Consider the following 16125-nt stretch of genomic DNA (forward strand, 5'->3'; position numbering starts at 1 on the left):
GATCCATGTGCAGGAGCTCCAGTGGCCTGTCGGTCGTCATTATGTTCTTATGCGGATGATGAGTGCCAACTTGCTTCCCTGCTTGGCATGCGCTACAAATCCTGTCTTTCTCAAAATGAACATTTGTTAATCCTAAAATGTGTTCTCCCTTTAGAAGCTTGTGAAGATTCTTCATCCCAACATGGGCAAGTCGGTGGTGCCAGAGCCAACCCATGTTAGTCTTAGCAATTAAGCATGTGTCGAGTTCAGCTCTTTCAAAATCTACTAAGTATAGCTGACCCTCTAACACACCCTTAAATTCTATTGAATCATCACTTCTTCTAAAGACAGTGACACCTACATCAGTAAATAGACAGTTGTAGCCCATTTGACATAATTGTGAAACGGAAAGCAAGTTGTAATCTAAAGAATCTACAAGAAAAACATTGGAAATATAATGGTCAGAAGATATAGCAATTTTACCAAGACCTTTGACCAAACCTTGATTTCCATCCCCGAATGTGATAGCTCGTTGGGGATCTTTGTTTTTCTCATAGGAGGAGAACATCATTTTCTCCCCTGTCATATGGTTTGTGCACCCGCTGTCGAGTATCCAACTTGAGCCCCCGGATGCATAAACCTACAAAACAAGTTTAGTTCTTGACTTTAGGTACCCAAATGGTTTTGGGTCCTTTGGCATTAGACACAAGAACTTTGGGTACCCAAACACAAGTCTTTGACCCCTTGTGCTTGCCCCCAACATATTTGGCAACTACTTTGCCGGATTTGTTAGTCAACACATAAGATGCATCGAAAGTTTTAAATGAAAGACTATGCTCCTTTGATGCAGTAGGAATTTTCCTTTTAGGCAACTTAGCACGGGTTGGTTGCCTAGAGCTAGATGTCTCACTCTTATACATAAAAGCATGGTTAGAACCACTACAAAGCAAACCCCCTTATAGCAATATATATATGTGTTGCTAAAAGCCCATATAAGTATTGTTAGGGTCTATACCAACGCATATTTATGTGTTGCCTATGTTGACGTTGCAAGGATCTTTTGCAACACATACAAATTCGTTGGAAAGTCCTATTAATATGTGTTGGTAAACTGCAACGAATATATTTATCTTATAACAACACTTACAAGTGTTTGTAGCACGAAAGGCCACTTAATCTCTGTAACACTTGGAACACTTAAAATGTAAATGTGGCAACAGTAATATGCGTTGCAAGGAATAAACCATGAAATTATTATTTATTTATTTATTTGAGTTCATACAAATATATAGCATACACAATGCCCTTGAATTTTTCCATCATCATAAGACACAATGCTAAATGCGCACAACTCTAAATTCTATATTTAAAACAAAATATCCGATTTCAGAGTTTCATCCAAAACATAATCTATCACATAATGTGTGTTCTAAAACATGTTTTCTGTGAAAGCAACATATACATATAGGAGTCTAGTTGCAATCAACTCTTCTCTTGAACCAATTCAAATGACCAGTGAAAGCACCATTCCAGTAGACCTTGCATTCTATGGGTTCCGACCTGAAAATGAATTAAAAATAACATTTAGGGAAGAATCTAAACTCAACTTGAATGATAAACTGGAGAGATTGAATGATAAACTGGAGGGAGTAGTCATTTACTTTTCAGGTTCACAAAATAATTACAAAGAGGCATTGCTTGATTAATTGACAAAATGTATACTTAACAGATAGGTTTGGTCTAGATAATTGCATCAACAAGTATGATGAGTTCAAAGTCACACAAACCTGGCTAAATCAATATGATTGGCTGACACTCTTTGCAACCTTCAAAAAAAAGTTGGAATGATTCAATATAACACAGTAATTAAGAGCAATAATACTTGTTAAGTAGAGTGAAAGAACATACACAACTTGAAGGCCATGCTATAGGATTTTTGCCTACGTCTCCGATAACTTGGAAGTTGTCATATGGTCGTATTAGTGGCTCATCAGGCACAGAGGTAAGACCAACACGCAGCATATAAAATTCTTTGCCTAGCTCAAGGCCTCCAACTTTCTGATTTGGATCAACACTCAGTATTGTCCCTAAGGCAACATTCTTAATTTTATGTCTCCAGCTCTTTATGTATACGGGAGTGCCAGCCTTATCCAAAGGTCAAAGAGTGAATTAATAATATACACAATATGAATTTCAGGTTGTATTATTTTTACAACAAGCAGATGACAATATTATAAAACGTATGCAAATAATTGGGAAGTTATGCAGTAGAAGTCCAATAACCTGATAGTTTATTTGTTGTGAGCATTTAGATGTTGCATCCTTGTTCATACCCTGTTGCAAATTACAGATTTTCTATCATAATTAATAATGTGATAACCCTAGAGAGACAAGTAATCACAATATCACCTTTGATGCATTGGCACGCTTGTTGTCAACTCTATTTTCTATTTGGAACTCTCTTGGTTTGGCCTGTCATTAGATAGAAATGCCTACTTAGATTTAAGAACCACAGTTTGATAAAAAATTAATTTAAAATTGGGATAAAAAATGACCTTATGTGCAGTAGCAACTCTGTCAGCCCTTAATAAATTCCCTTCTTTGGTCCTTGCTGCATTCATCTGCTAGTGACAATCATACAAGCAATGGGTGACTTACAGATTATTTTAGTTTCGCATGTTATTTGGTCAACATACCTTCTCTGCGGCATAGTTCCGTTTGTAGCTTGATTGCAGATCTTGGAACCCATCATCATCAGTTTGCTCCCCTGTATATGTATAATTTTAGTAGCTTCACATAAATATGATCTGGTGTGAATACATGAAAATTTATTACTACCATTGTGTAATTAAGTGTGTCACGATCATGCATCCCATACTCTTGACTTTGTGGTTCGACATATACTCGCTGTTATTAGAGTAAAAAACAGAAAATAAATTTCAATCAGCTATGCCAGCTATAACTTTGGGGCAAACATGTACTCTATGGAGATGCATACTTTTCGTTTCGAAGCATTGTGAGCATTTGTTGCTGCGGACAAAGGATCACCTGAACCTCCCTGTCATTGGATTCAAATGCCTACTTAATATTTAGGAACCACAGTTTGATAAGAATTTAATTTAAAATTGGGATCAAAATGACCTTATGTGCAGTAGCAACTCTATCAGGCCTTAATATATTCCCTTCTCTGATCCTTGCTGCATTCATCTGCTAGTGATAATCATACAAGCAATGGGTGACTTACAGAGTAACTATTTTAGTTTCACATGTTATTTGCATGGTCAACATACCTTCTCTGCGGCGTAGTTCCGTTTGTAGCTTGATTGCAAATCTTGGAACCCATCATCATCGATTTGCTCCCCCTGTATGTGTATATTATTAGTAGCTTTATGTAATTATGATCTGGTGTGAATACCTGAAAATTTATTACTACCATTGTGTAATTAAGTGTATCACCATCATGCATCGCGTACTCTTGACTTGGTGGTTCGACATATACTCGCTGTTATTAGAGTAAATAATAAAACATAAATTTGAATCAGCTATGCCAACTGTAATTTTGGGGTAAACATATACTCTATGGAGATGCATACTTTTCGAATCGAAGCATTTTGAGCATTTGTTGTTGCGGACAAAGGATCACCTGAACCTCCCTGTCATATAACAACAAGGATGAGAACCGAAAAGTCTAACTAAATATGTTATTTATAATGTAATGGTTGAGAAAAAGTTACATGCTGGTTTTGCTGTTGTTCCAAAGCTTTAGTCTTCTGCTCCAAGTTCTGGACATGATTTACAAGTTTTTCCACCTGGAGTCTGAGAGATACTACATCTTCACTTGACGTTGGATCCAAAGATGTTATATTTAGATGCTTTAGACGACCTGATTTAGAGCAGTCTAACACTTTGTCTGGATTTGGAACAAGGCCCAGACCATGGACACGGCCAGGCTTCTCTTCTCCTAAAATTCTGGTTAGTGCATCTCCTTTCCATGCAACCTTACCTTGACTAGTGTCTGCTAAATCCGGTTGTTGTACTAACAGATCCTTCAAATCACCCTTCAAATATCATTATAGTACCCATTATTCACTGTATAACTAGTATTTGGATATAATAATCACTTAATAATAGAAACTATACCACATGTGCATTAATGTTCTTGCTGTTGTTAGCCCGATGTGTATGGATATACAAAACAGCCCTATGAGGGTTTTTCTTTTCAGGATCTTGTTCTCTCTGTAGGACATGTAAAATATTAGACATCAATGAGGTGAAGTTAAGGATGCAACATGATGTTTATAAATTCAATTTAAAAGGAAATGTACCAATTCTTCTCTGTTTCGAGCGAAACTCTTCGTCCCAGTTGTATGAATTGCCTTTTTCTTAGCACAGTTTATCCTATTCTCCTCACTTATATCCTACCACATAATGAGGGAATAATTGTACATAATTCTCTTGTCTATTGAATTACAGAAATTAGGAAATGATAAATTTAACTCTAGCCAGTACCTGTGCTTTCAAGGTCATCCAATTATTGACAAGCGCAATCCACTGATCAGGTATCACACCTTCTGGAACATTTTTGTAATTAGCTTCTTTGCTCTTATGCACGTCAAAATATATAGATTTCAGATTGGATTTGTGTTGCCTCCATCTATCTCCAATGGTTCGCAGTACCCATTTTTCCATGCGTGCAGGGTAAAGAAATCTCTTCTGCATATCAATTCAAGAAAGGCATAAGAAAGTTTATTGTAAAATTTAAATTTTAGGCAGCAATATTATAGGTTGTCCAATAAATTTTTGTACCTTTACTTGGTTAAGTATATCCTCTTTATTTTTCTGCTCATTGGTAGTTCTCTCTTTCTTTCCTATCAGAAGTCTCCAATCCTTGTAGCTTAAGCTACACAGGCAGCCATTTCTTGCCACCATGCCAAGGAATTTTCCAAGCACTCCTGCTTCTTCTCCAATCGGCTGGTCAAACTCATTACATTTTACTACAATCCTATGCCCTTTTGGAATGTTCCAAACATGTTTAAGTTTTGTCTTCCCACGTCTTGTTCCCACAGTTTCCTCTACCCAGTTACAGTGCAAAATCAATACATTAGAAAGGTCAAACAATTGTTGTTTTAAGAGAAGTTAAATTGTTGGTTCATTACCTTCGATATTAGGCTCAGCATCACCATCTATATCACAAGGGTGCCCAGTAGAGGTAGGATCAAAATCAGAAGCTGCAGCATGTTGATGATGATCTGAAAATAATTTTTAGATGCAAGATTTAGATCCTAAATAAATTTTGGACACATGCTCTGATTAGATCCTAGTGCATATACCATGGTTGTTCAAATTTAGATAAAAACTGTATGATGAGTAAAAGATTCAAATCACCTGGGGCAATAATCTCATCATTATTTTCCATATCTAATTGGTCTTCTTCAGAACTTGGATCAACGTGATAAGGGGCATATGTTTTGTGATTACTTCTTTGCACAACAAGCTCCTCTGACAAATACTCCTCATGGCTTCGAATGATGTTCCTTCTTGTACCCCTTGACATCTCTGTTCACACAACACCATATGATATGGAAAGACAAAACACCATTGAAACTATGTGTTGAATCAAAACAACGCAGGCATCTAGTTTCAGAAATTCTAAAGGGAAAAATAACCCCAATTGCTTCAATGGACTGCTACCAAAAATCAACTACGAGCTAAACCTTTAGCCATCTCTACGTCAGGCACGCATCAATCACGTACCATGCACTTCGGCCGCGGCAGACGAGGAAGCAGAGTGCAGATCGCGAGATGGTAGCAGCCGCATGCAGGTGTCGATCGCCAACAGATTTGATGATGGAAGAGGATGTGGAGAAGACGCGCGGCTCCGGCTGCAATCCTGAGTAGATCGGTCCAGAACTGCCTCCGGCGGCTGCGCGTTCCTTGGGAAGTTGAGAGAATAATGAAGGGAAAAAGATATGGATGGGAGATAATGACGCTGCCGCTTTACCTCCGGTCTGGCAGTCTCTGGAGGGAAATATGTGCCTCCAAAAAAATGGAGGGAAATCTCATTTGTTTTACCGAGGGAATTGCGGGCTGCTAAAAAATTTGGAAAAGAGGCATCCGCCATCAGGCATGGAAACCTTTTTGCTTGCAGGGACCCACATTTATGTGAGCGGCAATGAATTTTGACCACGGCTACAGACTACAAATTTAATTTGAATCAAAATTCAGCAATAACTATTCGTATATATTCAAAGAAGAAATTATAGAGGAGAGGAGAAGGAGAGGTCATGGCGTCATGCTCACCTAGCAACAGTAGGACGGACAGGATGAGGGAGGCCTCAAATCCAAGCACTTCGGGCGCAAGAACGTCGAACCAGATAGTTAGGAGAGTGGAGAGCAACGATGAGCGGCAGTTTGAGGTCTTCCGGGGGCGAAAGTGAGGAGGGAAAGGCGTCCAAGGAGAAGGAGCAGGGCGGCGTCGCGTAGGGGAGCCGCGGTGGCCACCGAACAGATCGAATAGAGGTGGACGACGATGTACAGATTCAGATCCGTTTGGTGGCAATTAAACTAATCAAAAAGACAGAACAAATAACTAAATGTTCCATTACCTGACACAACTAAACTCTTGTCTGAACTGGTTAGCGCAGCTGGTTCTTTTCTGAGAGACCCAGGTTCGACTCCTGGGGTGTCACATTTTGCTGACATTTTCGATTTATGTCAATTTTGCATGTTGAGCCCAACAAATAAGAGTAAGTAATGGGTGAGTTATAATTGGCTCTGTTGGTTACCACACACAGATGGAAGTTTGCTAAATAGAAGGTTGCAAGTTTGAGTATTGCTATTGACGTTTTATTTTTTACGATTCCATAATTTTTCACTATTCAAAATGGTGGTAAGAATTATATTATATGACGACAAAATAAAAACGAGTAGTAGAAAATTTTGTACTTGAAAAATCGATGCATGATGTCAAAATACCATAGAATATATAACCATTAATTATTTCTTAACAGATAATATTTACAACACATAGTATGCGCTGTTACAATATAAATTGCAACGCATAAATTTATGTGTTGTTATCTATATGTTGCAACTTCGTAATTTACAACACATAAAGTTATATGTTGTTATCTATATGTTGCAACTTCGTAATTACAACACATACAGTTATATGTTGTTATCTATATGTTGCTATAAGGGGGTTTGCTTTGTAGTGAACCAGAGTGAGACTTCCTAGAATGAATTTTCCAAATTTTGTCCTCGGGATAACCGACAGGGTATAAAATGTAACCCTCGTTATCCTGAGGCATGGGAGCCTTGCCCTTAACAAAGTTAGACAATCTTTTAGGAGGGGCATTAAGTTTGACATTGTCTCCCCTTTGGAAGCCAATGCCATCCTTGATGTCAGGGCGTCTCCCATTATAAAGCATACTACGAGCAAATTTGAATTTTTCATTTTCTAAGTTATGCTCGGGAATTTTAGCATCTAATTTAGCTATATGGTCATTTTGTTGTTTAATTAAAGCCATGTGATCATGTATAGCATCAATGTTAACATCTCTACATCTAGTGCAAATAGAAGTGTGCTCAACGGTAGATGTAGAGGGTTTGCAAGATTTTAGTTCTACAACCTTAGCATGCAATATTTCATTTTTACTTCTAAGGTCGGAAATAGTAGCATTGCAAATATCAAAATCTTTAGCCTTAGCAATCAAATTTTCATTTTCTGATCTAAGACTAGCAAGAGAAATGTTCAATTCTTCAATCCTAGCAAGCAAATCATCATTATTATCTCTAGGGTTGGGAATTGAAACATTGCAAACATGAGAATCAACCTTAGCTAACAAATTAGCATTTTCATTTCTAAGGTTGTCTATTGTTTCATGGCAAGTGCTTAGCTCACTAGATAATTTTTGACATTTCTCAATTTCTAGAGCATAAGCATTTTTAACCTTAACATGCTTCTTATTTTCTTTAATAAGGAAGTCCTCTTGAGTGTCCAAAAGGTCATCATTTTCATGAATAGCACTAACCAATTCATTAAGTTTCTCCTTTTGTTGCATGTTGAGGTTGGCAAAAAGGGTACGCAAATTATCCTCCTCATCACTAGCATTATCATCACTAGAAGACTCATATTTAGTGGAGGAGTTGGATTTAACCTTCTTCCGTTTGCCGTCCTTTGCCATGAGGCACTTGTGGCCGACGTTGGGGAAGAGAAGTCCCTTGGTGACGGCGATGTTGGCGGCGTCCTCGTCGCCGGAGGAGTCGCTAGAGCTTTCGTCGGAGTCCCACTCCCGACAAACATGGGCATCGCCACCCTTCTTCTTGTAGTACCTCTTCTTCTCCTTTCTTCTCCCCTTCTTGTCGTCGCCCCTGTCACTATCACTTGATAATGGACATTTAGCAATAAAGTGACCGGGCTTACCACACTTGTAGCAAACCTTCTTGGAGCGGGACTTGTAGTCTTTCCCTCTCCTTTGCTTGAGGATTTGGCGGAAGCTCTTGATGACGAGCGACATTTCCTCATTGTCGAGCTTGGAGGCGTCTATTGGTTGTCGACTTGGTGTAGATTCCTCCTTCTTTTCCTCCGTCGCCTTGAATGCGACGGGTTGAGCTTCGGATGTGGAGGGGTCATCAAGCTCGTTGATCTTCCTCGAGCCTTCGATCATGCACTCAAAACTTATAAAATTCCCGATAACTTCCTCGGGGGTCATTTTAGTATATCTAGGATTACCACGAATTAATTGAACTTGAGTGGGGTTAAGGAAAATGAGAAATCTTAGAATAACCTTAACCATTTCGTGGTCGTCCCACTTCTTGCTCCCGAGGTTGCGCACTTGGTTCACCAAGGTCTTGAGCCGGTTGTACATGTGTTGTGGCTCTTCTCCTTTCCGAAGCCGAAACCGACCGAGCTCCCCCTCGATCGTTTCCCGCTTGGTGATCTTTGTGAGCTCATCTCCCTCGTGTGCGGTTTTGAGCACATCCCAAACCTCCTTGGCGCTCTTCAACCCTTGAACTTTGTTATACTCCTCTCTACTTAAAGAGGCGAGGAGTATCGTTGTTGCTTGAGAGTTGAAGTGCTCGATTTGGGCCACCTCATCCTCATCATAATCCTTATCCCCTATGGATGGTACCTGTGCTCCAAACTCAACAACATTCCATATACTTTTGTGGAGTGAAGTTAGATGAAATTTCATTAAATCACTCCACCTAGCATAATCTTCACCGTCAAAAGTTGGCGGTTTGCCTAATGGAACGGAAAGTAATGGAGTATGTCTAGATGTACGAGAGTAGTGTAAGGGGATCTTACTAAACTTCTTACGCTCTTGGCGTTTAGAAGTTACGGAGGGCGCATCGGAGTCGGAGGTCGATGTTGATGAAGTATCGGTCTCGTAGTAGACCACTTTCCTCATCCTCTTTTGCTTGTCCCCACTTCGATGCGGCTTGTGGGAAGAAGATTTTTCCTTCTTCTCTTTGTGGTGAGAAGAAGATTTCTTCTCCTTCCCTTTGTTGGAGGAGCTCTTCTTCTTCTCCCTCCTCTTGGTGCGGGATTCTTCCGATGAAGTGCTCCCGTGGCTTGTAGTGGGCTTTTCGCCGGTCTCCATCTCCTTCTTGGCGTGATCTCCCGACATCACTTCGAGCGGTTAGGCTCTAATGAAGCACCGGGCTTTGATACCAATTGAAAGTCGCCTAGAGGGGGTGAATAGGGCGAAACTGAAATTTACAAATATAAACACAACTACAAGCCGGGTTAGCGTTAGAAATAAAGAAACGAGTCCGCGAGAGAGGGTGGAAAACAAATCGCAAGCAAATGAAGAGTGTGACACGCGGATTTGTTTTACCGAGGTTCGGTTCTTGCAAACCTACTCCCCGTTGAGGAGGCCACAAAGGCCGGGTCTCTTTCAACCCTTCCCTCTCTCAAACGATCCCACGGATCGAGTGAGCTTTCTCTTCTCAATCACTTGGAACACAAAGTTCCCACAAGGACCACCACAAGTTTGGTGTCTCTTGCCTCAATTACAAGTGAGTTTGATCGCAATGAAAGAATCAAGAAAGAAGAAAGCAATCCAAGCGCAAGAGCTCGAAAGAACACAAGCAAATCTCTCTCTCTAATCACTAGGGCGTTGTGTGGAATTTGGAGAGGATTTGATCTCTTTGGTGTGTCTAGAATTGAATGCTAGAGCTCTTGTAGTAGTTGGGAAGTGGAAAACTTGGATACAATGAATGGTGGGGTGGTTGGGGTATTTATAGCCCCAACCACCAAAAGTGGCCGTTGGGAGGCTGTCTGTTCGATGGCGCACCGGACAGTCCGGTGCACACCGGACATGTCCGGTGCCCCCGCCACGACATCACTGCCGTTGGATTCTGACCGTTGGAGCTTCTGACTTCTGGGCCCGCCTGGATGTCCGGTGCACACCGGACATGTACTGTTCCTTGTCCGGTGCACCAGTATGGGCGCGTCTGCCATCTGCGCGCGCAGAGCGCGCATTAAATGCGCCGCAGGTAGCCGTTGGCGCCGAAATAGCCGTTGCTCCGCTGGTACACCGGACAGTCCGGTGCACACCGGACAGTCCGGTGAATTATAGCGGAGCGGCTGAAGTGAAATCCCGAGGCTGGCGAGTTCCAGAGGCCGCGCTTCCTTGGAGCACCGGACACTGTCCGGTGTACACCGGACAGTACGGTGAATTATAGCGCGTCGGCCTGAGAAATTCCCGAAGGTGGCAAGTTCGAGTTGGAGTCCTCTGGTGCACCGGACACAGTCCGGTGCCTCCAGACCAGAGGGCCTTCGGTTGCCTCTTTGCTCCTTTGTTGAATCCAAAACTTGGTCTTTTTATTGGCTGAGTGTGAACCTTTTACACCTATATAATCTATACACTTGGGCAAACTAGTTAGTCCAATTATTTGTGTTGGGCAATTCAACCACCAAAATTAATTAGGGACTAGGTGAAAGCCTAATTCCCTTTCAGGTACCCCTAATTATGGTACCCGACACTATGTACCAACCATATGCATATATTAGAAATGTATACCTTAGCCGGGGAAGATGGCGAAGATGTCGGGGTGTTCGGAGATGGCCGGAGCGACGGTGATTGACGGAGATGGCGCGGCGGGGAGGACGACCGGTGAATTGCCAGGTCGAGCGTGAGCGGAGGTGGCGTGCACGGGCGGTGGCGAAGCACGGGGGTGGCGGGGCGCGTTCGGATGGCGGCGCGCGTGGGCTACGGCGACGGCGCTCCAGGGTGGCGGGGAGTGGGGCCGGGAGCGCGCGCGGGCGAGCAGGCGGCAGCGCGGCGAGCGGGGGCAGAGCGACGAGCGGCGACGAAGTCAGAGAGTGACTGAGAGAGAGCGAGGGCGGAAATGAGAGAGTGACTGAGAGAGAGCGGGGGGCGGCGCGGTGAGTCCGTTATTTTACTTCTTTGCCGAGTGCCTGCGATCTTGCACTCAACAATTTTTTTTTAAAATTTAAAAATTTACTTTGCCGAGTGCCCCGGATCTGGCACTCGACAAAGACTGGACTTAGGGTTTTTAAAATACTATGTCGAGTGCCACACGGCTAGCACTCGGCAAATGCTTCTTTGCCGAGTGTCCAAGAGTGGGCACTCGGCAAAGTTTATTTTTATTTTTTTATTTTTAGCAACCAAACTTTTTGTGGTATGTTCTTACACTATGTAGACCTACATGTACCATTTTGGGACAATTATAACAGTGTTTTCAATAGCTAGTAGATTTAGTTCGTTTATTTGAATTTCTTCGGAAAATTTAGATTTGAACTGCAAGTCACTCGAAACTTGGAAAACCGTGCATGGAAAAATGATACCCATGCTATTTAGCACAAGTTACGACCGATTTTAGGAGCGGACCGAAAACTTCGAGCAACATGCTCACTAAACATGGTCGTGAACTTGTCATCCACATGTTTAAAAATTATATAAAACACAAACAAAGTCAGAAAATCATGAAACTTGTCCACGTGTCATGATATCATATATAGAGGCTGTGATAAAAATTTGAGAAAGTTTTGAGAAAGCTGTGATGCACTATGTGTAGAAACCTAAGAGATCTACACATGAAATCATAGAGTTTCAATGTGGATCTCTTAGGTTTCTACACATAGTACGTCACAGTTTTCTCGAAACCTTTTCAAATTTTTATCACAGCCTCTACATATGATATCATGACACATGGACAAGTTTCATGATTTTCTGACTTTGTTTGTGTTTTATACAATTTTTAAACATGTGGATGGCAAGTTCACGGCCATGTTTAGTGAGCATGTTGCTCGAAGTTTCTGGTCCGCTCCTGAAATCGGTCGTAACTTGTGCTAAATAACATGTGTATCATTTTTGCATGCACGATTATCCAAGTTTCAAGTGACTTGCAGTTCAAATCTAAATTTTCCGAAGAAATTCAAATAAACGAACTAAATCTACTATCTATCGAAAACACTGTTATAATTGTCCCAAAATGGTACATATAGGTCTACATAGTGTAGGAACATACCACAAAAAGTTTGGTGGCCAAAATAAAAAAAAATAAAAATATGCTTTGCAGAGTGTCAACAGAAGACACGCGATAAAGATCCTCTTTGCCGAGTGCCGGCTTTCGGCCCTCGGCAAAGGCTGACGGCCGTCAGCTGTAGACGGTCGCTAACGGCCCTTTGCCGAACGCCATCTTTGTCGAGTGTTTGCCGCTCGACAAAGTAGTTTTTGCCGAGTGTCTCTCTGTGCCGAGTGTCCCGTACTCGGTAAACAAGCTCTTTACCGAGCGCAGGACTTTGCCGAGTGCGGCTCTCGGTAAAGCCTTCTTTGCCGAGTGCCCGATAAAAAGCACTCGGCAAAGATCCTGGTACTCGGCAAAGGCCTAGATTCCGATAGTGATCCGTATCTGAAGATTGACAATAATATATCCCGGTTGGAGACATTATTTCTGTAGGAATGATAATGACCACCCATGACACAAATTCTGGTGTACAAATTTCCTGGAGCATCAATATTGAATCTCTTCCTGTGGACATGGCTCGGTTCCATCGCTCGCGGCTGCGGGTAGATCCGTGCCCCATATATGCAACCTAGATATGAAACTACCCTGCAGCTAGCTATGTATGCAAACGCAATTGCATGCTATGGACCTCTCCAGGATTATTTGTACGTCGATCAAAAGCTAGTGGTTATTACCAACTTACCACCGTATGCTTTTTCCATGCAGGGATGATGGGCGGATGTCTTTGTGCTTCTCAGCTCCTTTCCTACAATCCTACTACGTGGTGTGTGCCTCGCTCGCTCGCTGATCTTCCCTGTAACTCATCACCAATGCGTCAATTTGGGTTTTGGGGGGGGGGGGGGGGGGGGGGGGGGGGGGTCGTTTTGGGGGGGGGGGGGGGGGGGGGGGGGGGGGGTTCGGCGAAGGAGCTAGCCGTGTCTTTTTCCGCGCGCCGTACGTCTCTCAATCAAGTACGGATCGACCGCCATGATGGCCCCTCCGATCTTCCCCGGCCCGGCCCTGCCCTTTTCACCTTTTTATGTGGCTCGAATTCAATGGCGACACTGTTCTCCGAGCTGCTTGATCGGCAACGACAGATGCGCATGTCGACGGCGATGGATATATAGTACAGAATAAATTCAGAGAGAAGAACGTAACCCTTTGGACCACCACCAATGCGGCCGGGCCAGCCGGCCTGCAGCTAGCTAGCTAGCGGCAGTCGTGATCGCCGTCGTATTCACTGCAACACAGCAGAGAAATACACTCGACAAGAAATCTTTACCGAGTGCCAAACACTCGGCGAATGGCGGCGCTCGGCAAAGGGTCGTCAGCAGCCGTCTATAGCTGGCGACCGTTATTTTTGTCGAGCGCTCGATTTTTTTGCATTTTAGCCCTTTCTCAGTAAAAAAATCACGTTTGGACCCTAAAAACTTTTAATGTCATTTTATGGACCCCTATGTTCGGCGCCATAGGCTATAGCGCCGAGGTAACACAGCTCGGCGCCATAGGCTATGGCACCGAGGTACGTGTTGCGCTGGCACGAACGGACGTCGTGGCGCCAAGCTCCGCGCCATAAATCTTGGTGCCGAGCTCAGATGTATACACAAAGCCCGTCTAGCTCAGTTGGTAGAGCGCAAGGCTCTTAACCTTGTGGTCGTGGGTTCGAGCCCCACGGTGGGTGTTTAATGCTTTTTGTCTTTGTCACTGATTTGTTTTTTTTTGTCCAGATTTTCGTTTATGTCGCTGATTTGTCCGTCCAGATTTATTTCTCATCCATATTTTTTTTGTTTTTGTGACTGATTTGTTTATTCATCCAGATTTTTTTTGTTTATCCGGCGACTGTCCGTCCAGATTTATTTCTCATCCATTTTTTGTGACTGATTTGTTTATTCGTCCAGAATTTTTTTGTTTATCCGACGAGCACAGCGGCTGTGTGCCACAGTGGCCGTAAGCCGTCAACTTCCCCCTTGTTTGCTCAGCTAACACTCGACAGAGCATGCTTTACCGAGTGACATTTTTGGACACTCGGTAAAATATATTTTTTATTTTTTTCTTTTTTCAACCAAACTTTTTATGGTATGTTTCTACACTATGTAGATCTATATGTACCCCCGACCTTGTAGTCGTTTTAGCTCTTAATTTTTATGTCTATATTCAAATAGATGGTGGTGGATCTAAACACATGTATAAAACACATACATTAAAATTATATGAATCTACTAATTCTCTAAAACGAATACTATTTTAGAACCGGAAGGGTACAGCAATAAATAGTTCGTGGCTCGCCGTTTTTCAGTATGAAGAAGCGACAGCACCCCCGAGCTAGAGCCCCACAACACCACTGAATTTGGTATGTTCGGATCCACAATTTCTGAGCAACATCCACATATATATGTTCAGAGACATGCAAGCCGGCACGCGTGTTCGGAGACCTCGATCTTGTTCCTATGGCATGCAGCTGGTCGTTATAGTTGCTTTGCTACGTCCTGTTGGTTAGAGAACCATATGGCAAGTATATTTTCCCCGGCGGCCTAAGATCGATCAAGAGCTGCAGCGGCGTGTGAACAGTGTAGCGTCGATCGACGGACGGACACACAGGCATGCACTGCCGCATACGCCTGGACTGTGGACCTGGGAGAATGGATAATTAATATAAATAGCGCGGTCGGGTCGAGGCGCCGTACAGCGATGTGATGCTTTCAAGTTGGGCTTGGAACGAAAACGATGGGGCGCGCGCGTGGTCCTCCCATACAAAAGGAATCTTATGATCGAGGTCACTGTTGCCGGCCAGCTCGAACATCTACCGTGCAGTACGTGGAGCACGGGCTAGCTAGCTAGTTAGCAGCACCCGTGCTGTCTCGGTCGCTTCCATTTGCCTTCCCTTGGTTAATAACCTGCATTTAAGGGTGGTAACGGGTTTTAAATTTTATACTATAAAAATTTACGGATGATTCTATATTTTCATTTATTTTTGAGCTAAAATTAATTAAGGAATCAAATGAATCGTGAAGAAATATTTAGATTGCCATCCATTACCACACATCTAGCTGTGTCGACTATCAGAATCTTGGTCTTTTGCCGTAAAAAAAAACACTCGGTAACGTTTCTTTGCTGAATGTTTTTTTTCGACACTAGACAAAAAATTCTTTGCTGAGTGTTTTTTCCTGGCATGAGGCAAAGAGTTTCTTTGTCAAACGTTTTTTCGACACTGGACAAAGAGTTTCTTTGTCGAGTGTTTTTTACACTAGACAAAGCTATTTTTTAATCAAATTTTGAAGTGGCAAATTAATTCAAATAAAAAGGTTTTCAACTACAAAGTTGTATAACTTATCAAGATGTACAACATTTATTTTGGCCATTTCTTTGTTTACATAACTTATATGCTTGATTTGTAGATGTATAAGATTTAGAACAATGTTAGAACCATCATGTTGGATAAGTAAATAACCAAATAATCAAAATAAACTTTGAAGATCTTAAGAACTTATAGAGTTTTGTAGTTTGCAACCTTTTGATTTGAGCTCATCTTGTCAACATAAACTATGTCTGGATTAAAAAAATTAAATCCGCATTCTGGCCGTATTTTCAAATCCGCGATTGATTTACAAATATGATTGAGCTCAAAACTTGTGGAGAACTTGGAAACACATTTGTCAAGGCGTGCGT

The 16125-nt window shown here is 42.2% G+C and overlaps 1 protein-coding gene, 2 long non-coding RNA genes and 1 other non-coding gene across 4 annotated transcripts; 1 reads left to right on the forward strand and 3 right to left on the reverse strand.

Moving 5' to 3' along the window:
* Positions 1 to 1763: 1763 nt before the first annotated feature.
* On the reverse strand, positions 1764 to 2590 carry LOC109942187 (uncharacterized). The gene is made up of 4 exons (XR_002264793.1): positions 2535 to 2590; positions 2389 to 2451; positions 1888 to 2313; positions 1764 to 1805 (listed from the first exon to the last, which is right to left on the reverse strand). It is a non-coding gene; the product is annotated as an uncharacterized lncRNA (long non-coding RNA).
* A 226-nt stretch (positions 2591 to 2816) lies between these two features.
* Positions 2817 to 3414, reverse strand: LOC109942406 (uncharacterized). Its single transcript, XR_002265177.1, has 4 exons — positions 3270 to 3414; positions 3121 to 3186; positions 2978 to 3037; positions 2817 to 2886 (listed from the first exon to the last, which is right to left on the reverse strand). It is a non-coding gene; the product is annotated as an uncharacterized lncRNA (long non-coding RNA).
* A 13-nt stretch (positions 3415 to 3427) lies between these two features.
* Positions 3428 to 5216, reverse strand: LOC103640143 (uncharacterized). The gene is made up of 6 exons (XM_023301065.2): positions 4786 to 5216; positions 4489 to 4692; positions 4305 to 4397; positions 4120 to 4215; positions 3714 to 4037; positions 3428 to 3632 (listed from the first exon to the last, which is right to left on the reverse strand). Exons 1-6 carry the CDS (start codon positions 4906 to 4908, stop codon positions 3522 to 3524), a joined length of 951 nt encoding a protein of 316 aa, XP_023156833.1. The 5' UTR covers positions 4909 to 5216; the 3' UTR covers positions 3428 to 3521.
* Positions 5217 to 14067: 8851 nt separating this feature from the next.
* TRNAK-CUU (transfer RNA lysine (anticodon CUU)) lies at positions 14068 to 14140 on the forward strand. The gene has a single exon. It is a non-coding gene; the product is annotated as a tRNA-Lys (tRNA).
* The last annotated feature ends 1985 nt before the right edge of the window (positions 14141 to 16125 follow it).

The sequence above is a fragment of the Zea mays genome, chromosome 9 (assembly GCF_902167145.1).
Source record: "Zea mays cultivar B73 chromosome 9, Zm-B73-REFERENCE-NAM-5.0, whole genome shotgun sequence".
Lineage (NCBI taxonomy): Eukaryota > Viridiplantae > Streptophyta > Magnoliopsida > Poales > Poaceae > Zea > Zea mays.